This window comes from Galeopterus variegatus, unplaced genomic scaffold, assembly GCF_000696425.1.
Source record: "Galeopterus variegatus unplaced genomic scaffold, G_variegatus-3.0.2 Scaffold1191, whole genome shotgun sequence".
Classification (NCBI taxonomy): domain Eukaryota; kingdom Metazoa; phylum Chordata; class Mammalia; order Dermoptera; family Cynocephalidae; genus Galeopterus; species Galeopterus variegatus.
Window position 1 is genome coordinate 101,763 of NW_007727302.1, and position 25,888 is coordinate 127,650.

General features: G+C 40.6%; 1 protein-coding gene across 1 annotated transcript in view; it reads left to right on the plus strand.

Moving 5' to 3' along the window:
* Window positions 1-25,888, plus strand: part of LOC103592652 (secretion-regulating guanine nucleotide exchange factor-like) — a gene marked incomplete at its 5' end in the record, with an annotated part of 221,382 nt that overhangs the window by 83,078 nt on the left and 112,416 nt on the right. The window contains one exon of the mRNA XM_008575455.1: window positions 8,576-8,692. Coding sequence (XP_008573677.1) covers window positions 8,576-8,692 — 117 coding nt within the window. The remainder of the gene's footprint in view (window positions 1-8,575; window positions 8,693-25,888) is intronic.

Here is a 25,888-nt window from a genome sequence, read left to right on the forward strand (position 1 = left end):
TGCTTGGGCATCAGTATTTTATAAGAGCTCCCTAGGTAATAATAATATGTGGCTAAAATAATGTGAACTAGAATATTCAGGGAAACTTCATGGAGAAGGTGGTATTTGAGCTGGCTTGAAAATCAGGTAGGAAGGATTTGGATAAGAAGGAAGTATTCCAGATGGAGTGCACAGCTTGAACAAGGTACAGAGTTAGGAATCACAGGCTGAGTTCAGGGATCAGCAAGTAGTTCATTTTGGCTGGAGCCAAAAGAATACAAAGGGGAATAATTGAAGCAATGTTGTAATGTTTTATTGGAGCCAATTTGAGAAGGGCTTTGAATGCCAGGTCATGGGATTTGGTTATGCAGTCAGTGAGAATTGTGAATGGTTTTTAAACAGAAGTCATGTGATCAGAATCTTCTCTGGCTGCCCTTGGAGGATGGCTGGGAAGCAGACAAGGAGACTATTTAGAAGGAAGTTGCCATGGTTTGCCTAATATGGGCTCAGTTTAGGGCTACATCACTGGTGTTGGAGAGAAGGGCTGAGGCAGAGCCTGTACAACCAAACTGTGAGTCCTGCCTCTTCCAGCCATGGGTCTCTTTTTTCTTGGTGGAATCACTGGCATTTCAGTGATTATTGCCTTTTAATCAAGCCAGGGGAGTCAGGCTGCCCAGCCCAGCTTTTTCCTATGCATGATTGGTGAATTGATAATGCAGCTAGGCCTCCTTCCTGAAATGATAGGCCATTTTATCCAGAGAGGCATTTATACAAGCAGAACTTGGTACTATCCCAAGCTACCTTTGAGACAAGTTTCTGTTGTCTTATTAAAGCAGTGTGTGTCTTGTCTTCTTCTCTAGCAAATTCCAGCACCATGAGTGAGGTCAGCTCTACTAGTATCTGGAGCTGCTAATTTCTTAAGCTCTGGGTGTACTGAGGACAGCCTGCCTCCAACAAGACTGCTTTGAGCTAGGGCTGGGGCCAGTGGCCATGGAGTATATTTCCAGGAGCCTTATAGCAGGATGCTTATTCACAAACAGCTGAAATTTCTGGGGTACAGGGCATCTGCAAAGGCAAGCACACCATATATGTGTGGGGCTGGGGGAAAGTGGGGGCAAGTTGAGGGAGAATGGTGATTGGATCTAGTGCTGCTGATACAGGCTTATGTGGTGAGGACCACCTGCCCTTGGCCAGATGCTTCTGGTAGCTGGTGCATCCCCAGGGTCATGTACTACCCACAAGGAACAGGCAAGCAAGAGTTGCTAGTGCAGATATTTCTTCCTTCTAGTGCAGATATTTCTTCCTTCCCTTTGTCTGTTTAGCCTCTCCTTATTCACCGTCAGTAGTTTCAGAATGTCATTCACTGAGACACACACAGAATTTACAGTTTGCAAAGAGCTTTCACACCCTTTATCTCATTGGAATCTCACAGCAATCCTGTGAATTAATTAGGACAGGAGTTATTGCTCCATTTTACTGATGAGAAAACTGGGGTTAGGATGGGGTAAGATAGCTTATTCTACAGTCATGTAAATATAAAATGTGAAGGCTGGGACTTGTGCAAGCAGGAACTGAGAGGCTACTTGTTCGGGCTGCTCTAGGGAATGTAGGAGAAGTTAATGTCATAGAAGTTAATGTTTTGGCTTCCTCATTATCCTGGTGGATGCCTTTGCACAAGTCCTTTATTATATGTCTCACTTTTGTCAGCTATAAAATGGGAATATAGTATCTATTTAATAGGATTATTCAAAGACTAAAATGATCCTTATTAGGAAAGTGTCCAGTACAATGCCTGGTATACATTAGATGTTCAATTGGTTCCTTTATTTTTTGAAAAACTTTTTATCTTTTCCATAAAGGCTGCACCATTTTGCAGTCCCACCAACTGTATGAGAATTCCTTTTTCTCCACAACCTTGTCAGCATTTATCATTCTCAGTTTTTTGGATATTAACCATCCCGACTGGAGTGAGATTGTATCTCAGTGGTGTTGATTTGCATTTCCTGAATGCTGAGTGATGTTGAGTATTTTTTCATGTGTCTGTCGGCCATTCATATATCTTCCTTTGAGAAATGCCTATTCAGCTCCAAGAGTTGGAACCAGCCCAAATGTCCATCATTAGATGAGCAGATAGGGAAACTGGTATATCTACACAGTGGAATACTACTCTGCTATAAAAAAGGAATGAAATACTACCATTCACAACAACATGGATGGACTTAGAGAACATTATGTTAAGTGAAACAAGTCAGGCACAGAAAGAGAAATACCACATGTTCTCATTTATTTGTGGGAGCTAAAAATAAATAAATAAATAAATTGCAAACAAATGGTGAGTGGGGGGAAGACACAACAATCACAATTCCTTGAACTTGTTAAGACAAGTGAACAGATATGATGTAGATGGTGAGGGGGAAGAGGAATCGGTAAAGGGGTATGAAAATCAGCTACATTGTATATTGAGACGTTAAAAAAAATTTAAAAATAAATAAATAACCTTTTTATCTTGAAATAATTATAGACTCACAGGAAGATAGATACAGGGAACCCTATGTACCTTTTACCCAGCTTCTTCCAATGTTGGAATCTTATGTTACTATAGCATATTATCAAAACCAGGAAATTGACATTGGTACAACACCTATTGTTAACTAGACAAAAACCTTACCCAGATTCCTTTGTCTTCTCAGATTAAAATTAGACTAGATTATTTCTGAGGTTTTTTTTTTTTTTTTTTTTTTTCCGTAGCTCTGAAGGGCTATATAAGGTGTCTTCATTGTCCTTAACTTTTGTATGGCATCTGACTTTCTAGAAACGTTCTTCTCTCTTGGTTTTCATAACACTGTCTATGTCTCATTATGCTCTCACATCTCTGTCTTCTACACTGTCTTCTCCTCTTGTCTTCTACACTATATGTTTCTCAGATTCAGTTCTTAGCCCCTGCTCTTCTCCCTGTGTTTTTTTCCTCAGCAGGGATCTTATTTTTATCTTTACCTGATAATTCTGAAATCAGTATCCAATTGCAAAGCTCCTCTCTAGTTACCTGTTTCTGGCTATTTGCTGAATATAAGCTCTAACTCATCATATCCAAAACTAAACTTGTCATTTTTTACACCCCAAGCTAGTGCCCCACTACCTATTCACCTGACTTCCCTGTTTCCATTAGTCATTAAAACTGCCCAGAGCTGCATGAGGGAATTTTTCAGTGATAGATATGTTCTTTATCTTGATTGTGATGAGGATTTTTCTGGGCGTATACATATGTCAAAATTTACCAAATTATATGCACTAAATATTATACCTCAATAAAACTGTTTAAAAGAAACAAAACAAAACTGCCCAGAACAAGACAGCCTAGGCTGCAATCCTGACTCCACCTCTCAAGCAAGTTACTCAGCTTACCTCTGCCTCATTTTCCTCATTTATAAAATGAGGATCATAACAGTAACTAACAGTAACATCCCATATTGGATTGTGGGGAGGATTAAGTGAGTTAATTCAGGTAAAGTGTTTAAAACAGTATTTGACACATATTAAGCTCTCCAGAAGTGGGTGTTGTTGTTTTTCTCTTATTCATCTCAAATGCACTGTGTCTGGCACAGAATAGGTGTCCAATAATTGTTCATTGAATGGATGAATCAGTGAATGAAAGCTGCGACACAGTCTTGAAGTACTATTTTCCCTTCCTGACTTTTATTCAAATATCACTTCTTCTTTAAGATCCAACTTAGGTTCTACCCATTCTATGAATTCTTGTCCACTGACCTGAACCCACAGGCCCTACTGGCCACCCCCCCTTTCTGCCAGCACTGATGTTTTGTATTAGTGCATTCAGCACTGATTCACAGTCAGATTTTTTTTGTCTTTTTTTTTTTTAAGTGGTTTTATGTGCACATATCTTTCCTCTCCATCTACATTAGACATCTGAGGGCACTTGTCATTTCTGTTTTTTTTCCTGTGTCCCTTTTGCCTATGTTGGTCATACAGTAGGTGCTTAGTAAAAGTGGAATGAATGAATAGTGTATGATTTTCAGAATATCAGGGAGGCTTCATGTAATAAGACAAATTCCATCAGTTAGCTCATTATTAAAACAAACCTAGACCTTACAAGAGTTAGCAGTGGAGAAAAATTTTCTAGGTATGTATAGGTGGCATGTGTTCCCAATTCTGACCCTCTCATCTCCCCTTCCCTTTTGGGTGCTGGGGGAGCTGTAGGCCTCCTTTAACACCTTGGCCCAAGTTTGGACCCAGACCTTTCTCTGAGTCCCCTGAGCGCAGCTGGGGCAGGTTGGCACTGTTCTGAAGACTTGTCTGAATGGCCATGAGGGAGCAATAGGGAACTAGGCAAAGAAGAAGGGAAACATGAAGCAGTCTGTCTCATTCAGTCTAGGACACTCAGTCTCTTGCCCCAAAGGGTAGGCACAACTCCCCTTACTGTGGCCTGGTCCTCTGCTTTTCAGCTGCAACTTCTTGCCTATGTGGAAGGTCTAATCTGAAAACTTTTTCCCAGTAGCTCCTTTTTGGGCATCTGACATCTTTGTGTCCAAGATCGGAGAACCTAGTTTCTATTCTTTGGATATAAATTTCCTTTTTCCAGTTTGAGAGACATACCTAGGATGATCACCATTCAGGTGATACTTCTTACTACACTCCTTACGGATGTAGTTCTGGCTTGACCTCTATACGAGTCTAATAGTATAATGATACCTTAGCCATATTATCAAGAAGACATTCATACTCTGATAATTACTAAGACAAAATAACTCATTATCCTGTGCCATCCCAACTAGGCCTTGATCTACTTAAAGTTCATCATTAGTGCCATCCCTGTGGATTAAGCATTGCCCTTTCCAGCAGCATCTCCCACTGGGTGTGGTAACTTAGCAGGTTCCTCATATCTTGGAGTACATTCCTTTATCAATATGCATTCTTCTCCTTCACAAGGATTCTGGAACAACTTGTGGATTCTGGAACAATTCGTAAGCACTGATGCCTTGAGACAAAAGAGGCATGTTTCTGGTCAACATGTATAATAATAGGTGCCAATTACATTGTTTCTTTCGATTACAAAGTATAGTATATCTTGTATGTTTCTTTAAACAGTTATGTGAAGTGGGTGTTATGTTCCCATTTCCCCAATGAAGAATCTAAGATTCCTAGAGAAAAAAAGGCTTGGCTTGCCCAAGATCACAGCTAGTCAGTGGTAGAATCGCCTAATTGCAAAAGCTGAACTTTTTCCATTGTACCTCCTGGCTCTTCCTACCAGCATCTTCTCTTTGATCTGCCTAGGCTTATTCTGGCATTAGCCACAGGTTTTTTTCTGTGATTCCAGGCTAAACTACTTATTATTTTCTCTTCTGCTCTGTACCTTTTTAGTCTTGAGAGAATTCCATAGGTTCTGGCAGGAACAAGTTTATTCCTCTCAGACCCTGAGATTCTGCTGTGGCTTGCCGTGCTGACTGTGGAACCCCATCTACTTCCTTAGTTAGAGCTCCTGCTGATTTCTGCTTTTACTTTTCCTATTGTCAAGTTTGTTCATGGTCTGAACCTTAGATCCTGCTTTATCCCCTAATCTGTCCCATATTTCTCACTGTTCTTCCTGTCAGTCTTGCTTCTTTTGTAGACTAAGGCTCCCCCTCCTATCAGGTAGGCTCAGTTTCCCACTTTATTTATTTACTCCTTCACTGATTTATCAACCATTTTCTGAATACCAATGTCAAGCACTGTATTTAGGCACTGGGGTTCCAAGATGTTAAAACATGATTGAAGAGACTGAGGAATCAGAAGCCCTTTTCAGTTCCATATGGTAATAATTGTGATGGCATAAACATAAGATGTATGTGGGAGCATAGGAGAAGGAATAGGTAATCCAGATTTGGGGGATCAGGGAAGTTTTCTTGGAAGAGATCACAACTAAACTGAGTCCTAAGGGGTAAGTTGAAGTTGGCTGAGTGAGTGAGTGGTGGTGGTAGTGGTGGTTGGGGGAGTAGTGAGAAGGGCAAAATTCCAGGCAGAAAGAACTACTTATATGAAGACCCAAAGCTGCATGTTCAGGAAACTGCAAGCACTTTGGCCTGACTGGAGCAGAGCTTATGCGGATGGTGAGGGATGAGGCAGGAGAGGTAGTCTAGAGCCACATTGTGCAGGACTCATTTTGTCCTGAAGGTGATGAGGGGCCATCGAAAGATCTGAAGTAGAGGAGTGGCTTGTTTAGAATAGCGTTTTAGAAAGATCACTGTGGTAGCAGGTTACACAATGGATTGGAGAAAGAGGGAGATGAGCTGAGTCAGAAGACTGTGATAGTGATTGAGGCCTGAGTTGAGGAGAACTTCAACTAAGGTTATGGCAGCAATAATGGAGAAAAGTAAATGGATTCAGAATATCAGACAGGTGGAATTTTTAGGACTAATAGCTGATTAGCTGTCCATACAGTTAAGAGGATGCGTGCTGTTTTGTCTCATTCTTACATATGTCTGTCTTGCTACTCCTACGTGTCCTTTTTGCTGTCAGAAGAGAAACCTGTTTCCCAGGTGGTTCTGTTTACCCTTCCTGCTGCCCCCACTGCATCTTCCCTGAGATCCTTCTCCTTTTAGTTAACCCTACCTTTATCATCTGTCTGATCAATGTCCAGGAATAAAAAGGAATAAATAAAAGGAATAAGAGGCAAGTATTTGTCTTGCAATTTTTGAATAGGAAATCTTTAAACACAGTGGGAACATCAAGGGAAGAGTAGGCAAATTGAAGTGCACCAGGCTGGTGACATTTGGAACTGTCCTGTCTATGGTAGTGCTGACCAATTTAATCTTTCATGGAATGGAACATAACATTAGCATTGGAAGGGACCTTAGAGTTCTTCCAGTTCATCATCCTCATTTTGTAGATGAAGACATTGAAGTCTCTAGGGCTCATTTGGTTTGCCCAGGATCACAATTAGCTAGTAGCAGAACTGGGACCAGAATGGAGGCCCTCTAGTTCAGTTCTCATTTGACTAGCCAGATGAAAGTACATGATTTTTTGTCATAAGTTTGACAATTTGGCAGTCTGGAAAATAAAAGAGAAACTCACAGGATATTTTAATGACAGTCTAGTTTGATATTCTCCCTTTTCCCTGAGAGACTAAAAATAGCTTGCCCAAGGTCACAGAATGAGCAAGGGGTAGAGGGACCTGCAGACTTGTTGTCCATTGCTCTTTCTAGTACAGTCCAAAGTCTCACCTAGGGCTCAAGACTTGAACAGCTTTGGCTCCAAGGACACTGAACAGAATCATTCTTTAAATGCATTGCAACCACAATCTATTTCATAAAATCCAAAAGACATTCTTTCTTTTTTCCCTGAGTGTTCTTTTTTTTTTTTTTTTAAAAGTGTATGGCTGTGGAAATTACATCAGTTTAATTAGGCTGCTTGACACAGTACTTTTCCACTGAATTTACTAGGAACCGTGAATTTGTTGTAACAAACTGCACTGCCGGCTGCAGTATCTGATTGGCATGCCAGGAGCATCACTAGCGAACAGCTAAATAGAGATTGAGAAGAAAACTGGGTCAGGAAACAAGCCTCCTGTACCTGCAGAGGCTGCGGAAGGCAGCGCAGAGGCGGCAGGTGGCCACAGCATGGCACTGTCTCCTATAGCCTAAGCTACTGAGCACCCCACCCCCACTTACTCTGTGCTGCAGCATCCTTCCCTCCCGCCCCCCGCTTTGCAGGTGATTGTTCCTGTGGCCATTTTGCCTCCTGTTTCTCTACAGACCACAAAGCTTTTATACCTGCCAGCTCAAGAATAGCTTTTTCTCAATAAAAAAGCAAGACTGTTTCAGACTGAATCTCTCTTAGCCACTGGTATTCCAAACCATGGAGTAAGTCTTTTGGCTTTCCAAAGCTGGTTTTGTCAGGAGGCTGAAACTGTATTTCCAAGTTCTGTAGAGACAAGGAAAGGGTCAGTAATGTTTCAGTTTGCCTCTCTCCTGTTTTTCTTCCCCACCGCCCCTCAATTATATAGCATCCATCTCAGGAAGTCTTAGTGCTGAGCACCAAGACAAATTGAGAGCTCCTAGAGGGAGGAGTGAATGATTATGCCAGAAGGCTCATGGGAAGTCTCTTGAAGGCAGTGGTATTTGCACTAGACTTTGAGTAATGAATTGGGTCAAGACAGGTAGAAATGAGGGAAGATGCTGGTGGCCTGCCCATGCTGGTCTCAGAGCAGCCTTGTAGAGGCTGGAGACCTCTACTGTAACCCAGGGCTAGAATCTATCTCGGAATGTCAAGGCTAACTGGGACCCTAAGGATCTGCTCATCCAAACTCCTTATTTTATACATGAATGGGCTAAGGTACAGAGAGGAGAGAGCTAGAACATAGGCCAGCCCAGTGCTGTTATAATCACATTATGCACTTGTACTCATTACAAATGGGGCTCCAGTTCCTCCTTTAGGTTTTCACTGCTGTTGTCTTTTTTCTAACTCCTGTCATGTGAACTGAGAGATACCCAATGGTCTCCACCTGTAAATTACTCATTAGGAAAGAAGGCCTAGGTCCTGCTAACCTTGAATTCTGAGGTCACTTGGGTCACTGCCAGACAACTGTATCCTCCTCCTTCCATAGGCCAAGCCAGATCAGGCCAGTGCTGGTTGTTCAGCAGGGCTGGTGCCTCCCCAAGAACACTTGATAAGAATGGGTCTCGCTTCAGAGCAAAGGCTGAAATTCTCACAGTCAAGAAAGGTGAGTGTGGCAGGAACCCAGGCCATTGTGTTTTCATGTTATTCTGTGAGAAAATTGGGCTCTTTTTCTTTTTTTTTGTCCTTTTTGAGACCGGCAGCACCGTGCTCAGCCAGTGAGCGCTGTGAGCGCACCGGTCATCCCTATATAGGATCCAAGGTCATCCCTATATAGGATCCAAACCCGCGGCGGGAGCACTCCCGCACTCCCAGTGCTGCACTCTCCCGAGTGTGCCACGGGCTCGGCCCTGGGCTCATTTTGACTAAAAATTGTTTTCAGTAAATTGTACTTAAATTTTTTGAAATTTGCTTTAAAGACAACTTTTGTTAGACATTTTAAATTTGTACAGCATCTTCCCCTTTTGAGGGGAAATCACAGGATGGAATAAAAACAATTTCCTTAATAATTTTCCCTGGATCTTTTGGATGGTCTCAATTCAATATGAGGGATGCTGTCTTTGGACCAAACATTGATGTTACAACTGAAATGCAGAAATGTGTACCTATTTTCTGATAAATGTACCAAGGTTTGCTAATCAAATGAACCAACAATTCGAACAATTTCAAGGTTAACATGTTTTGGAAGACAGTTGATAATTCAAATGTCAAGTAGCCTCTGGCTTGAGCGAAGTGGAATGAACAGACAAACATGCCCATTAGAATAGTTGTGGGATGTTTTGGCTGTGAAAATCGGGCTTTGATGACCCTGGAAGTCAGGCAGCCAGAACGGATCCAGTCATCCTCAAGCAGAGGTTCCTGTATTGTATTGTGTTGTGTTGTATTAGATTGGATTGTATTTTTGGTCAGAGCAGGTGGTTTTTTTTAATGCCCCCAAACAATTTCCCTGGTCTTGGATGGTTATATCCACTTACAGATTGGTAGGCCTTGCCTCTAGTTGGTATTTACTAAAAGAAAGAAAGGGAGAGAAGGAAAGAAGTGCTTCTTGAAACCTAGGTGGGTTTCCACTCAGAGGCTGACACATTCATAGAAATTTCCATGTATAAATCATTTTGGGGTCAAACTAGGACTTGTATGTAGACATCTGAACAGTTCATTGAAATGATTGGAATAGACAGAGAGAAGCTGGAGAGATATTGTAATTTGAAGGTTGTCAAGAGTCACCTGTCTTCCTGGAGGGATTACATAAAGGAAAGTGAAAGACAGGCTGCGTTTACAGTGGAATGCCCCAGCAAAGTTCAGTTTGGTATGGCGAAAGCCATCTGGATAGTCTTTCCCGAACTTGTCCACCCCTGGTCACAGTCTCTATAGTCATGGACACTTATCTTAAGAGTGGCTCTTAGTCCTCAGCCAGTCACTTTAGCTGCTGCGAAAGGTAGCTTGGAGAACCCAGACTCTTCTCCTTGAGGACTCTGCCTCAGGCAGTGGCTCATGCTCCTGGTTCCAGCCTTAGAAATGCATTTCTGTAAAGAAGTATATGAGACAAAAAATCACTATAGTGTGTAAGGCAGTGAACTTATTACTTTTTTTCCTCTTTCCTAGCTCTGCTACTATCCCAACCCCTGAATACTTTTCTGAATATACTCCCCTGGCCCTAGATAACCACTCCTCTATTCTGGGCACAGAGCAGATGTGGGCCAGCTGATCTGGTGCTTGTGGTCATGCCTTCAAGGCCTACAAGGCTGAGAGGTAAAGGAGGGACTGTAGTGTCCACTGCTGATGGCTGTTATCTTGCCCCTTAAGACCATCTGCAGGACATGGAGACTCCCCTTTCCCTCTCTTGCCACAGGTGCCCTCTCGCCTACTTTGGTGACTCCCCATTTCTGATGCTGGTTAGGAAGCTCAGGCAGCTTCAGTGTGCCTCTTTCTTCTTTTCATACCTATCTATTCAATTACCAAATCCTGTGATTTCACAAACCCAGCAATTTCCCTCATATCTATCCCCATCTTTTCACTTCTGCTGCCACCTGAATGATTGCAAACAAGCTTCTCTTCCCAATGCTTTGCACTGGAAATGTCTGTCCTGGCTGCAGCCTCTACAACGTCACCTTCCACGGCTCGCTGCCCAGGCCTCTCATCATTTACTTGTTTGCATCTCAGGCTCTTATATTAAATGTTCATTAAATGTTCTGCGATCTATCCAGAGCAAACTTGTGAGAACAGGGAGGGAAAAAGCAAATATCTATCTTCTCTACTGTCATTTCTCTCAAATGAATGAATTAAATATTTTTATTGCCTTGAAGATTAATTATCTTCTGTCCCCAGGCCAGGTTTAATATTCTAGCTGTATCTTCTTGTGACTGGGACCTGACAGTTGGAATTTCTGCTCCACTCTAAACTCTGTGCTTTTGCCAGGTTTCTCCTCATCTCCACATTATGTAGGCTTCTGCGGTGAGTCACAGTCCAGGGATTCAGAGAGAGTAAGGTCTGACCTATAGGATTTAGATTAAGTACTGACTCTTAGATCACAGAGCTGAGACACCTCCTGAAATCTTCTGGTCCTTTCTGGCACATGAGATACTGTTATTGTACTTAACAGATAAAACACCTGAGACCCAGAGAGTTTAAATGACTAACCCAAGGCCACCTGGCTAATAAATTTTGGACCCTAATGCCAGACTAGACTTTAGGCTGTAAATATACTTTATCCTCTTGAGACAAGCTAACTCTTAATGTGCAGAAGGCATCAACTCTCTGAATTTCTCTTTTCATATAAAACAATTTTAGGACCCCCTTTTGCAATCCTATTCCTTGTCAGTGTAAGGAAGGAAAGGCAGCCTAGAAGTCACCTCCTTCCAGTCAGGCTATGTCTGGTGGGTAGGCACACATCCCTTGTCCCCCAGAGAACTCATGGGGAGTCAGCATGTGGGAAACTCTAGTCCTACATGTCTCTTGTTCAGTCAATCCTTGTAGGCCCTCATGTACAGAAGGATTATTGTCTGTCTCTAAAGTGGCTTCTCAGTTCTTCCTAGCAAGCACTAATTCCTCATTTCTGCCTGTGTACCACCTCAAACTAAAAAAATTAAACTCTTCCTACATATGTTGCTCCCCCTACACCCTCCCCACCTTTCAAAAACCCCTCTGTTTTCCTAGGTGTTCTTCTATTCTAATTATCTAGGCTTCGAGTTCTCTATGACTTAGCTTGATAAGAGTTCTCCAGTCATTTAATCTGTCTGCGCTCACCAACACTGCCATGTTTTCCCTTGAACATGGCTTGCAAATTCAACCATTCCTCTCCTGCTCCTTTGTGGCTGCCGCCAGCCACAGCCAGGCGTTTGTGCCTGCTTTCCTGGACCACTGTAGCAGTCTTTTAGTTATATCTTGTTCTTTTATCCTTCATTCATCATGCAGATTGATAGACTCAAAACACTGCCCCACTTTGGAGCTTAAAACTTGGTGAAGCTATCAGGCCAAACATTCTAGCTCTTTTATAATCTAGTCCCCCACCCCCAGTATGAGTTTTTCATACCAGTTAGGCTGAGCTACTCATGTCTCTTACATATTTAGTCATTCTTTACTCATTTGTTCCTCTCCTTCGTTGAAAAATATAGTAACATTTCTTTGCAAACTATAAAGCATGCAGGGTTTTATCTGTTCAACAAGTATTCTGCTATTGTACTTGAAATGGAAGAATGGAGTTTTGGATTTGGTAACTGTGTACTGTGTAGTGATAATTTGCGTATATATCTTGTTTAATCCTCTTTATATTCCATTGAGTTAGGATGAGCTATGTTCATATTATAGATATGGAAACTGAGGCCTTGAGAAGGAAAACATGTTCTATGCTGTGGAACTGGTGCTAGAGGGGTAATGATGGGTGGGAACTAAAGTCTCTAGTCTGGCAGGAGGTATAGGATATGCACATAAACAGCTGTCATGGAAATAATGCCTGTTTTTCCTGAGAACTGTACTTATGGTACTATAGAAATTCTAAGGATGATGAGATTTATTCTAGCTGGGGTATTAGGGAGGGCTTCATGGAGAAGTTAGATCTGGGTGTGAAGGATGGGCAGTATTTTAATAGGAGCTGAGAGGTGGGGATAGGAGGGAGGGACTAGCATAGGCAGAGGGACAGAGAAGAAATGTCCTTGGTGTCACCAGAGATCATCAGTGTACAGCCCGCTTTGGTTAGAGCACAAGATCCTTGTGGGGGAAGATGTAGTGGGATATTAGGCTGTTAAAGGTGATCTGTAGCCTGTTCACAGATGAACACTTAAATGTGTGGCTAAAAGATTCATGGTTTGTCCTATAAAGGCATAGGGAAGCCATTAGCAGATTCTCAGCAGGGGTGTTACTAGTCTGGGCTGAGATTTAGAAAAGTTACCTTGGGTACTGTATTAATCCATTTATGTTGCTTATAACAAAATACCTGAAACTAGACAATTTATTAAAAAAATGAAATTTATTGCTTACAGTTTCTGAGGCTGGGAAGTCCAAAGTCCAGGGAACACAGCTGGTTAAGGTCTCGGTGGTGACAGTGACCCAGGGGTCTCACATTGCAAGATAGTGGAAGCAGGGACAGCCGAGAGAGTAAGAGAGCCCGACTCTCCTCTTCTTTAAAATCTCTCAGAACCACGCCCCTGACGGCCATTTTTAATGCATTCACTACGGCATGATCCTACGATCCAATCATCTCTTCAAGGCTCCACCTTTCAATTATCAGAATAGGATTTCACACCCTCTTAACAGTCACAGTGGGGGCTAAGTTTCTAATACATAAAACTTGGGGGACACAATTCAAGCTTCAGTGAGCTTAGGGGGGACATAATTCAATCCACTACAGGCACCCAATGAATTGGAGAGAAGGAGAAATAGCAGAGAGAAGAAATGGTTAAGAAGCTGTTGCCATTGTCCAATCCAGATGTTCTAAGGGCCTGAAATAGCACAGTGGCAGTGGAGATGGAGAATAAGGGTAACACGAGAGCAGAACCACAGGGGAAGAATTATAGGACTTGGTGATTGGCTAGACTTGTGGAGTGAGAAGAAGATTCAGAGATGATTCTGAGGTGACTGCAAGAGTGGTGATGGCAGCACCAAACAGAAATAGGAGGGTCAGGAGAGAAAACAGATTTGAGGCTGAGAAGGAGTGAGGTGGTGGTAGATGGTATGCTCTGTTTTGTGCATTTCAGGTGAATTTTAGGTGCAGGTGAATTGCCTGTTTCACATCTGTGTTCGGTGTTCTTCACCACTACTACCACCATTCTCAGCCCCCTTCTCTCCTTCCTCTTTATTTAGCAGACTTTTGGCTGCCTTTTACAATACAGCTGAGTGAAACCTGCAAATGGACCTTTCTTATCTGTACATTTCTGAGGTACCATTCATGCCACTTGGTGTCTCCTAAGCCCAATCTTCCCAACATGTGCCACCATACACTAAGTATCTGTATATGTGAGGTGAGCACCTGGTGGTTATAATAGACATAACACCAATAGTCCATGTTTGTATAAACGTTTATAGTTGACAAAGCACTTAGAATGGTAAGAAGACTGTTGCACTTTCCTACCAATCCCCTAGGTAGGGTCTGAACCACTGACTCAATAAGTTAAAAAGGTTATTAGAGAATAAAGGGTACATTTTAGTTTAATAATAAATGCAGGTGAAGCCTTAGCACATATCAAATAGGAAAGTCAGGATGATTTTTAGCTGCTGTAAGTAGGTAGACTCTGTTGGAAGGGATGATCAAATTTAAAAATATATTCAGGTGATAATGCTAAGATTGATGTTTTATGGGTATTAATAATAGCTGTCATGTATTGGATACTTTTTACAGATACTATTGCTCTAAACATTTTACATTCGGTATAATTAGTTCAAGTCTCATAATAACCTAGGAAAATAGCAACCATTGTTATCCCTGTTTTTTAGATGGGGAAATTGAGACACTTAGAGTTTAGCAACTTGTCCGAGGTCACAGAGCTTGGGTGTGGCAGATACAGGATTCAGACTCAGGCTGTCTTTTTCCAGAGCCTGGAATGTTAGCCACTGTGCATACCTAGTGATACTTCAACTAGCCTTGAAATACTATTTAAAGCAAACTTCAGCCTACTGTACTCTTAATTCCACAAAAGCAGGGACATTGTCTTCTTTCTCTCTGTATCCCTAGTGTCAGCACAGTGCCTTGCACATAGTATGTGTTCATTAAATATTTGTCAAATGTATCTCTCTAAGTCACTTTTCCTAATCTGATATGAAGTGAAGGTGGGCAAAGAGGTTTTTTATTCTAGCATTTTATTTTATTTTTACTGTTGCTGCTAGAGATGTATTTTACAGAAGTATAGTGTGGTGATATAGCACCACCTCTGGTGTAGTTTTGGACAAATTGCTGAGACTCTCTAAACCTCAGTTTTATTATCTGTAAAATAGAACTAATGATAGAACCTGCTATATAGGGCTTTAGTAAGGATTAAATGAAATAATCCTTGTTAAGCTTTTATTATTGTACTTGGCACATAGTACTCAATGAATATTGGATTATATTATTACTGAGGGAAATTTTGAAACCATAGAAGGGAACAAAAAGCTATTTTTTAGGGTAGGACCAAAAGTTTGATTAAAATGAAAATATATACAATGCTTTTAAAATGCCCTTTATAGGTCTAAAATTATTATGTTAGTTGATGGATACGAAAGTGTTTTGTTTGCTCATAAAATTATCATGGCTGACACATTTAAAGAGAATTAAACTCAGGAAGTTTTTTAAGTGTTTCTTTTCCTCCTCTTCCTTCTAAATTTCTTTTCTTTTCTTTCTTTCTTTTTTTTTTTTTTTGGTGGCTGGCCCATATGGGGAACCATTGACTTTGCTGTTGTCAACACTGTGTTCTAACCAAATGAGCTCACAGTCCAGCCTGCTAATTTTTTTTTTTTTTTTTTTTAATGAAAGATAAAATAGGTCTGAGAAAAAAATGTTTCCCCACTCTTCAACAACTTCATGCTTCTTTTGTTTCTCAGAGCCATTAGATATCTATGCAATGGACAAAGAGGCAAGTGAACCAGCATGTAGGCATCCACTTTGTCCAATATACTCAGTATAAATTCAGTCCTCATGATAGTCCTGTGAGGGTTATGCAGATGAAGAAATTGAGGCCCAGAAAGTCTTAGTGACTTGGCCAAGTTTGCAGAACTAATAGATGGTAGAACCAGAAGTTAAACCTACTGTCACCTGGACTGTTGCAATAGCGTCCTGAGAGTCTGTGATTGCAGATTCCATGGTCTTTTCCTCTGCCATGCAGCCTCCCTGCTGCATGTGGATGAGGGTGACAGGTTATATTTATAGCTTCACATTAGAGCTGCTAAACAAGTAATTCATTAAAAAGTATTTAATCTCTATATTGCTTGAAGGCAGAGCAGGGCCAGATTTCTGAGTTCCTCTGTCACCATTGATGCCTGCTACTTATTTAAAATACTTTTAAAAATAGTGTTAAATTACTGTGAATACTCAACCCTCCCAGTATGGCCCCTCTGTCAATGGGACATATTGTTAAAAGGAACTTGACAAGAGAAATTCATGTAGCATAGCTTTTTGAAAACTTGGTTATTCCCTTTTGGAATGGGTGTTTTCAGGTTTCAAATTGTGCTTATGGTAGGCTGTTTACCTTCATTAGGGCTATTGAGGCCCTCAGTCTTGTTAGAGTGGCAGAGAAAGTAATGAATATGCAGTGGTGTGTTTTGTGAATGAGTCTCTTCAGCCTCCAGTGCTGGGCTGAGGGTGCAGGTGGAGGCAGAAAAGTGAGACAGGAGGTGGATGAAACCAGTCAATCTACCCACCCCAACTCCTGCCTTTCTATCACTATAAATTAGATTTGTCTTTCTACCTGCTTTCTATCACTATAAATCAGATTTGTCTTTCCTAGAGTTTCATGTTAATGAAATCACAGAGTATCTACTTTTTGTGCCTGGTTTCTTTCCCTTAGCACAATATTTTTGAGATTCATCCATGTTGTTATGTGTATCAGTGGATTGTTCCTTTTTTATTGATGAGTGGAATTTCATTATACAGTATACTACAGTTTGTTTATCCATTTATCCATTGTGTTAGTTTTCTCTTGCTACGTAAGAAATTACCATAAATCTGTGGCTTAAAACAGCATGTATTATTAGCTCACAGTTCCATAGGTCAGAAATCTGGGTGGGATTGGTTGATTTTCTGCTTAGGATTTCACAGAGCCTAAATCAAGGTATCATCTGGGCTAGATTCTCACCTGGAGACTTTAGGGAAGAATCTGCTTCTAAGGTCATTCAAATTATGGGCAGATTTCAGTTCCTTAGGATTATAGGACTGAGGTCCCTGTTTCCTTGCTGGTTGTCAGCCCAGGGTTGTTCTCAGCAATTAGACGCTGCTCTTCAGTCCTTGCACGTGGCCTCTCCATTGTTAAAGTCAGCAGTGGTGCATCCAATCCTTCTTGTGCTTCCAGTCTTTCTGGATTCTATTTTTGCCATCAGCCGGAGAAAACTCTGCTTTTAAAGAGTATGTGTGATTATATCAGGCCTACCTGTTGATAGCACTTCCGTTTTTGGTAGACCTTTAGTTTTTGAATGGCCTTTCTGATAACAAACTTGCTTTGACATTTTAAGCCTTTCTAACCATTCATCCTCATTCTGCCATCTTATTCTGCCACCTGATTCCCCTTGTCCTGTCCTTTGGCCCTTGTACCTTCCAAGTCTTCTCTTCTTGAGACTTTTTAAAAACACTAATTTTTTTTTTACCTTATTTATTTATTTATTTATTTTCCTTTTTTTTGTCTTTTTTACTGACCGTTGGCCCTTGTACCTTCCAAGTCTTCTCTTCTTGAGACTTTTTAAAAACACTAATTTTTTTTTACCTTATTTATTTATTTATTTATTTTCCTTTTTTTTGTCTTTTTTACTGACCGGCAACGGGATCGCAACCCTCGGTGTTGCGCCCGCACCACGCTCAGACAGTGAGTGGGAACCGGTCTCCACATGGGATCCGAACCCTCCGCAGGAGCGCCGCCGCGCTCCCAAGCGGTGCACTCTCCAGTGCGCCACCGGGCCAGCCTTTTACCTTTATTTTTAATGTGACATGTTGTAGCATAGCATTAAATGTACTCCCTGGAATTATACATAATTAGATTTAAGTTCCAGCTATGCCACCTACTACTGTGTTATTAGATAAATTAACTTCTCTATCTATGTGTACCTCGTAAGATTAATTCACAGATTAAATAAGCTAATGCAAAACTCTTAAGCACCTTCCCAGTCATATTGTATACACCCAGCATATGTTAGCCCATATTATTATTTCAGTATTGTTACCCTTTCCCCATTTTGATCTTTTTCTTCTGGATATGATCTATTTTGTCAGTGACCCTAATAAAATGTACTGCCCAAATTGTATAGCTGCCTTAAAGAGGTTCACAGTCCTTTTTTCAATAATTCTACTGTAGAAAATTTGTCCCAAGGAAATAATCAGAGATATAGGTAAAGATTTTTGTTCAAGAATGTTTGTCACAACTCAATTTATAATAGCAAAATATTGAAGGCAACCTAGGTACTCAGCTGTAGGGAAATAGTGAAATAGGACACATTCCTATGATGCTATAAAGTCATAAAAATCACATTTTCAATGAAAATAATGACACGGGAAACATAACATTACGTTAAGTGTAAAATTCATGTTATAAAACTGAATATATAGTATGACCCCAGCTGTGTTTCTGAAATTATATGTATTTTATTCACACAAAGACAAATATTGATAGGAAAAAAACTGAAGGAAATATACCATGTGTTAAAAGTGAGCAGTGGAACTATAGGTGCTTTTTATTTTCCTTATTAAATTTTCTGCAATATGTATATATTACTTTTATAATCTAAAACAAAATGAACAAACTTTATTTAAAAATTATTTTATGTATGTGGCCCAGAATAGAACCTAATAATGTACAACTTTGTTTTGGACCAGAAAAGTTGCAGAGTCATGTCAGTAGATCAAGAAGGTATTTGTGATAATCACTCAGCTAGGAACTGGACTGCAGGCAGGAGGATTCCAGCAGGCTGCCCCTGGGAATAGGACAGCAGCACTCCTAAGTCTGCTGACTTCTGGGACTGGGCCTAGAAGTCTGTCCAGCTGGGTCACATAGCACCTGTCAGTTGCAACAGATACGTTCATCATTCTTCATGCTGTGTTCATCGTTATACTGCACACACTTGTTATGATAAGCTTTGATGTCTCTGGCACATCTTACCTCTATTATTGACCTTTTAATCTCAGAAAGAATAAAACTTTAGGATCTGGTCTCAATAAGTTTTGTTTTGTTTTGTTTTAATCAAAAAAGCAAAAGTGATCCTCAGTGTGAGGAACTCAGGGGCAGCAGAGGGCCTCTTGATCAGGGTCCATGTTCAGGTGCTCCTACCTCATGCCTGGCAATGGCCCAGCCAACTGCTGCGTAGTTGCAGCAAAGACAAAGATTCTTGGGCTTTGTGCACAAATGGCTCAGGGTCAGACAACCTGTCATCTTGTTTTTTGTTGCTGGGGATAGAATTGAGATAGGAATGGGCTTTGCCCCCCCACCCCCCATATACTACAGGGCCACTTTCTAGCTATCCCCACCCTGTGGCATCACCCAGGGGGCTTTCCCTCAGGGTTTGTAGGATCTACCTGTCATGTCTTGGGAAGACATTCTGTTTAGCCACTGATTCAAATTCTGAACATCTGAAGGATCATCTAGTTTCTGAATTTAGCCATTATTTACAGAGTTCAAAGCATTTACAAGACCCTGGTAAGGAGCAAAGGAAGTTCAGAGATAAATTCAGTGTCATTCATTTAGTATTTCCTGAGTATCTACTGTGTCAGGCTCTGAGCCAAGAGCAGTGTAAGGTACATAGATGAGTGACTTCAATTCAACAAACATCTGTTTAGGACCTTGATATGGATTGTATCTCCCAAGTTTTATGTATTAGTAGCTTGATCCCCACTGTGACAGTGTTAAGAGGGTGGGAAATCCTATTATGGTAATTGTAAGGTGGGTCCTTGAAGAGGTGATTAGATTGTAGGACCATGCCATAATGAATGGATTATTAATGGTGGTTGGAGGCGTGGTTCTGAGAGCTTTAAAAGGAGAGTGAATGAGGAACTGTCTCTCTCTCTGCTCTGCCATTTTCTGCCATGTGCGACCCCTGGGTCACTGTCACCGCCACCAAGGCCTTCATCAAATGCGTTCCTGGACTTTGGACTTCCCAGCCTCTGAAACTGTGAACAATAAATTTTGTTTTCTTACAAATTACCCAGTTCTGTGTATTTTGTTATAAGCAACAGAAATATACTAATATAGACTTACTATGTGCAGAGGCTATGCAAGGCACTGAGGATAGAGATGAATAAGACACAGTCCTCATGCTTAAGAAAGTTATGTATAATCTGGGAAGAGACAGATGTGCAAACCACTTACTAATAAGTGGGATAAGTGCTAATTTCTATAGCTGGGCACAGAGGAGGGAGCAATTACTTCTGAAGAGGCATGGACACTTGTTAGCAATCTGCTTTTAGTCAAGGTATATAACTATCCTATTCCTCAGTTAATCTATAAAATGAAGATATAATGGGTTAATCCACATAAGGTATCTAGAAAGGGATTTAGTAGTCAATAAATGTTAGTAATCCTTTTCCTCTTCCTCTTCTCCTCCCTAAGAATGAGTGGAGAAAGTTATATTAAACTGAGGGCACGACATGAGTTGGTCATGATGAGGAGTGGGGTAGTAGGATGCTGTGTATGATGGTCCAATGTGGCTGGAATGCAATTGTGGATAATTCCAGTGGGAAAAGAGGCTGGAGAACTGCATTAGGTCCAGACCATGGAGGATCTTAAATACCACACAAAAGAATTTGGGCTTGGGCAATTAGGGGAGAGAGGAACAAAGAGGAATCTATTGCAGAATTCCAGGCAAGAGCTAAGGCCAGAACTAAGATTCAGACCGTTTCTTTGAGGAAGAGATTTAGTTTCGCTCTTTCTTTGTGTCTGTGGGTTTCTTGCTGGAGGAACAATGGTTTGAGTGAGTTTATCCCATGTAGCCCATAAATTTTAATATTCTGAGATTTTGTTCAGCCTTCTGATCCACCCATACATCTCAGATCATTTAGCTGCTCTCATTGCATTGTATGGGAGTTGAGCATATATACAAGACTTTTCTGTACATGGACACCAGTGGCTTGCAGAGAGCTGAGAAGTCTGCTGTTAGTCTGATAGGGACTCCCTTATAGGTGACTTGATGCTTTTCTCTTGCTGTTTTTAGGATTTTTCTCTTTGTCTTTGAGTTTTGCCTGTTTGGATATAATGTGTCTCAGAGAGGACCTTTTTGGATTGAATCCGTTTGGGGATCTTTGAGCCTCTTGGATCTGAATGAATGTCTGTGTCTCTCCCAATACCTGGGAAGTCTTCTGCTATTATTTTGTTGAATATGCTTTCAATGCCTTTTCCTTTCTCCTCTGTAGGAAGCATTTATCTATTTATTTTTTTCCTTTTTGTCTTTTTTACTGACTGGCAACGGGATCGCAACCCTCGGTGTTGCGCCTGCACCGCGCTCAGCCAGTGAGCAGGAACCGGTCTCCACATGGGATCCGAACCCTCGGCAGGAGCGCCGCCGTGCTCCCAAGCGGCGCACTCTCCAGTGCGCCACTGGGCTGGCCCTGTAGGAAGCATTTAAGTACAGGCTACTGACTGCCTCTCAAAGCTAATTACTGAAATCCTTTTTAACTCCTTAGTTTCTGTGTCTGATATGCTACTGTCATTAGACATTTCTTCTAAGCCACCATCTTTTTTGGTCTTGTTGTTTATCTTTAAGGATTTTTTTTTTCAAAGAGGGCAGAAATTCTGATAATGAATATTTGCATATAGGTAAATTCTAGAGTAAGACTGTGTCAAGAATGGTGGTGAGAGAGGGGTGGAGAATCTCACAACTTTTTTAGAATTTCTCCCAGAAAAACACTATCGAGTTAGGAAGAAAGCCAGGAACACCTGGGGATAAAAATGAAGCATGGCCAGAAGAGGGTTAAACATAAAAACACTATTATAGGCTCACTGGATTAACATTCCCAATTCCTATTCCTCCTCATACACACATCCTTTGCTATGAACTGCCTTCATACTCTGGGGGAGTTTACTACTCCATCCTTTAGCTCTGAACTCAGCCATGTGACTTGTTTTGTCAATAGGATGATAGCAAGTGTGACATAGGCAGAGATTTGAAAAAGCACTTATGTATTTCTGCTTTTTGTCCTTTGCTCATTGCCGCTGCCAGGAGAACTTGCCCAGACTAGTGCGTTGAATGATGAAATATGTGGAACAGAGCTGAGCCACCTCAGCTGTCCTAGTCAAAGATTGGCCAATGCCCAGTCATGTGAGCAAGCCCTGCCCAAACCAGAAGAATCACTCGGCTGAGCCACAGACACACAAATAACTGCTTATTGTTTTAAACCACTTAGTTATGATAACTGATGAAAACACTAACAAACATTTGTCAAGCGCTGAACGGTTTCCTAAGTGGATCCATTATCAATGCCCTCCAGGCCAAGACTACCAGGAGCACATGTATAGTTGAACAAGCTGGATTTATCACTTGTGGCCATGAAGATTCAGAATGCACACTATGGGGAATCATAGGCATCTCAGTAGAAAGGACTTTTTATAAAGACGTGGGCTTTGGGCCGGCCCATGGCTCACTAGGGAGAGTGTGGTGCTGATAACACCAAGGCCACGGGTTCAGATCCCATATAGGGATGGCCGGTTAGCTCACTGGGTGAGCATGGTGCTGACAACACCAAGTCAAGGGTTAAGATCCCCTTACCGGTCATCTTTTTAGAAAAAAAAAAAAAAGACGTGGGCTTTGGTTGGGTGGTTTTTAGGGAAGGTCCAAGAAGTGGAGGTTTGCTCTTAATTAGGTTCTATCAGAAAGTGGAGACAATTCTATGATTGGGTGTTTTAATAAATCTTACCCATAGGGAAGGCAGACTAAAGTGAGAATAGAGCTGTATTTGGTAAAGTAGTATTTGTCACCCGTATTAGACAGGAGAGGAGGATGTTTGGTGTTTTATGGTTTGGACATGCAACAATTACATGTTCTGTTTGTGTTTGGTTATGATTATGGAGTAGTCTTGTTTTTGTCTTCATCTGCCATGGTTACAGAGTGGCCTTGTCTGATGTTGATGTTCTGTGAAATAGTGTATGTTCAACAAGAGAACATCAAGACCTAGCTGTGAGTGCCAGATCAGCTCATAGCAACACTAAAGCTCAACAGCTGACATTATTACCAGGCCAGCTCCTGGATGTCAGAGGATTATTTTCTCTTTTTCATCTATACAGCATCTTATTTGATCCATAAAACAGCCCTAGAAGTTTTATTATGATTTTTATTTTATAAAAGGTGAGAAAATTGAGGCTCAGGGACATTAAGAGCCTGGTCCAACGTCTGACATTTGCAAGCTATCTCACCTTGGGCAAGAGACTTGCACTTTTTGAGCCTTCACTTCGTCACTAGAAAATAGGCATAGTGATATTTGCCTCACATTTCATGCAACAATTATGGAATATATGGAACATTCTTCAGGATAGAACACGTTAGGTCACAAATCAAGTCTCAAAAAATTTTAAAAACTTGAAATTATTTCAAGTATCTTTTCAGACCACAGCAGATTAAAAATAGGAATCAATAACAAGCAGACTCTGCAAACTATACAAATATATGGAAATTAAACAACATGCTTCTGAACAACCTATGGGTCAAAGAAGAAATTAAACAGGAAATCAAAAAAATTCTTGGAACTAATAAAAATAAAGTTGCATCATACCAAAACCTGTGGGATACTGCAAAAGCAGTTCTAAGAGAGTAGTTTACTGCAATAAATACTTACATCAAAAGAATAGAAAGATTTCAAATAAACAACCTAATGCTGCACCTCAAAGAACTAGAAAAAGAACAACAATCCAATCCCAACATTAGTAGATGGAAAAATCAGCATTTTTATACTCCAGCAAGAAACTAGCAGGAAAAGAAATTAAGAAAGCAATCCCATTTACAATATCTGACAAAAAATAAAATACCTAGGAATAAATTTAGCCAAAGAAGTGAAAGTTCTCTACAACAAAAATTACAAATCACTGCTGAAAGAAATTAAAGAGGACAAAAAAGATGGAAAAACATTCCATTCTCATGGATTGGAATAATTAACATTGTGAAAATGTCCATACTACCCAAAGTGATCTGCACATTCAATGCAATCCCCGTCAAAATACCAATGTCATTCTTCTCAGAAATAGAAAAAAACAATCCTAACATTCATATGGAACAACAAAGACCCCAAATAGCCAAAGCAATCTTGAGCAAAAAACAAAATAAAGCCAGAGGCATTACACTACCTGACTTCAAATTATACTACAAAGCTATAGTAACCTAACAGCATGGTACTGGCATTAAACAGACACTTGGACTAATGGAAAAGAATAGAGAGCCCAGAAGTCAACCCATGTACTTACAACCACCATCTTCAACAAAGGCACCAAGAACATGCATTGGGGAAAAGACTACCTCTTCAATAAACTGGGAAAACTGGACATCCATATGTAGAAGAATGAAACTAGACCTGTACCTCTCACCATATACCAAAATCAACTAAAAAGATTTAAATATAAAACCTGAAACCATAAAATTCCTAAAAGAAAATATAGGGGAAACACTTCAGGATGCAGGACTGGGCAAAGACTTTATGAATAAGATCTGAAAAGCACAGGCAACAAAAGAGAAAATAAACAGGATTATAGCAAACTAAAAAGCTTCTGCACAGTAAAGGAAACAATTAACAGAGTGAAAAGACAACCCACAGAATGAGAGAAAATATTCGCAAACTATGCATCTGACAAGGGATTAACATCCAGAATATACAAGGAACTAAATCACTTAACAATAAAAAAACAAATAACCCAATTAAAAAACAGGCAAAGGAGCTGAATAGGCATTTCTCAAAGGAAAATATACTCATGGCCAACAGACACACGAAAACAATGCTCAACATCACTAAACATCAGGGAAATGTAGATCAAAACCACATTTAGATATCTCACCCTAGTTAGACTGACTATTATCAAAAAGACAGAGAATAACAAATATTGCCAAGGATGTGGAGAAAGAGGAGCACTCCCATGCTGTTGGTGGGATTGTAAATTAGTGCAGCCATTATGGAAAACAGTATGGAGATTCCTCCAACAACTACAGATACAACTGCCATATGATCCAGCAATCCCACTTCTGGGTGTATTCATAAAGGAATGGAAATCATCATGTCAAAGGGATACCTGCACTCCCATGTTTATCACAGTGGTATTTACAATAGCCAAAAGTTTGAACCACACTAAATGTCCTTTGATGGACAACTGGATAAGGAAAATGTGGTATATGTACACAATGGAATACTACTCTGCCATAAAAAAGAATAAAATTCTGCCATTCGCAGCCACATAGATGAACTTGGAGAAAATCACATTAAATGAAATAAATCAGGCTTATTTCAAAAGAGAAATACTGCATGTCCTCACTCATAAGTGAAAGCTAAAAAAATTAACAGATAAAAAAAAGAACAAACACAATACTATGTTGAACTTTCAAAAAGAGAGAACAGAACTGAGGTTACTAGAGGAGAGAAAGGAAGAGAGAAGAAGAAGGGGTTCGCAAGAAATTGGTAAAGGGTCACAAAGAATGACTACTTTGTGTAATGATGAAATACTAATTATCCTGATTTGATCACCACATATTATACACAGGTATTGATATTCAACTCTGCACCCCACATATATGTATAATCAATTATGTTTGATTTTAAAAAAAAGCTTCCCATGAGGGGAATTCACCACCTTCCACCACCTTCCAAGGTAGACCACTCCATTTTAGAATAGCTCTGTGTTAAAAGGCTCTTCTGCATATTGGACCATACTTCGTGTTGATCATACTATTTTGCCATCTGGAATCCTGCAGGACAAATTTTCCACATGATAGTCCTTGATTATTTGAAGAGTCATATATACCTCCCACTGTCACCTCCCTACAAATCTTTTCTTCCAGGCTAAACATCTGTTATTCCTTCAGCAGCTCCTCATGTGACATAATTTCTAGGTGGTTTACTCTTCTGGTTACTTTAATCTTGTTAACCCTTAAAATCAGTATCTTAAAATGTGAGGATGGGGCCGGCCCGGTGGCGCACTGGATAGTGCGCCGCTTGGGAAGCGCAGTGGCGCTCCCG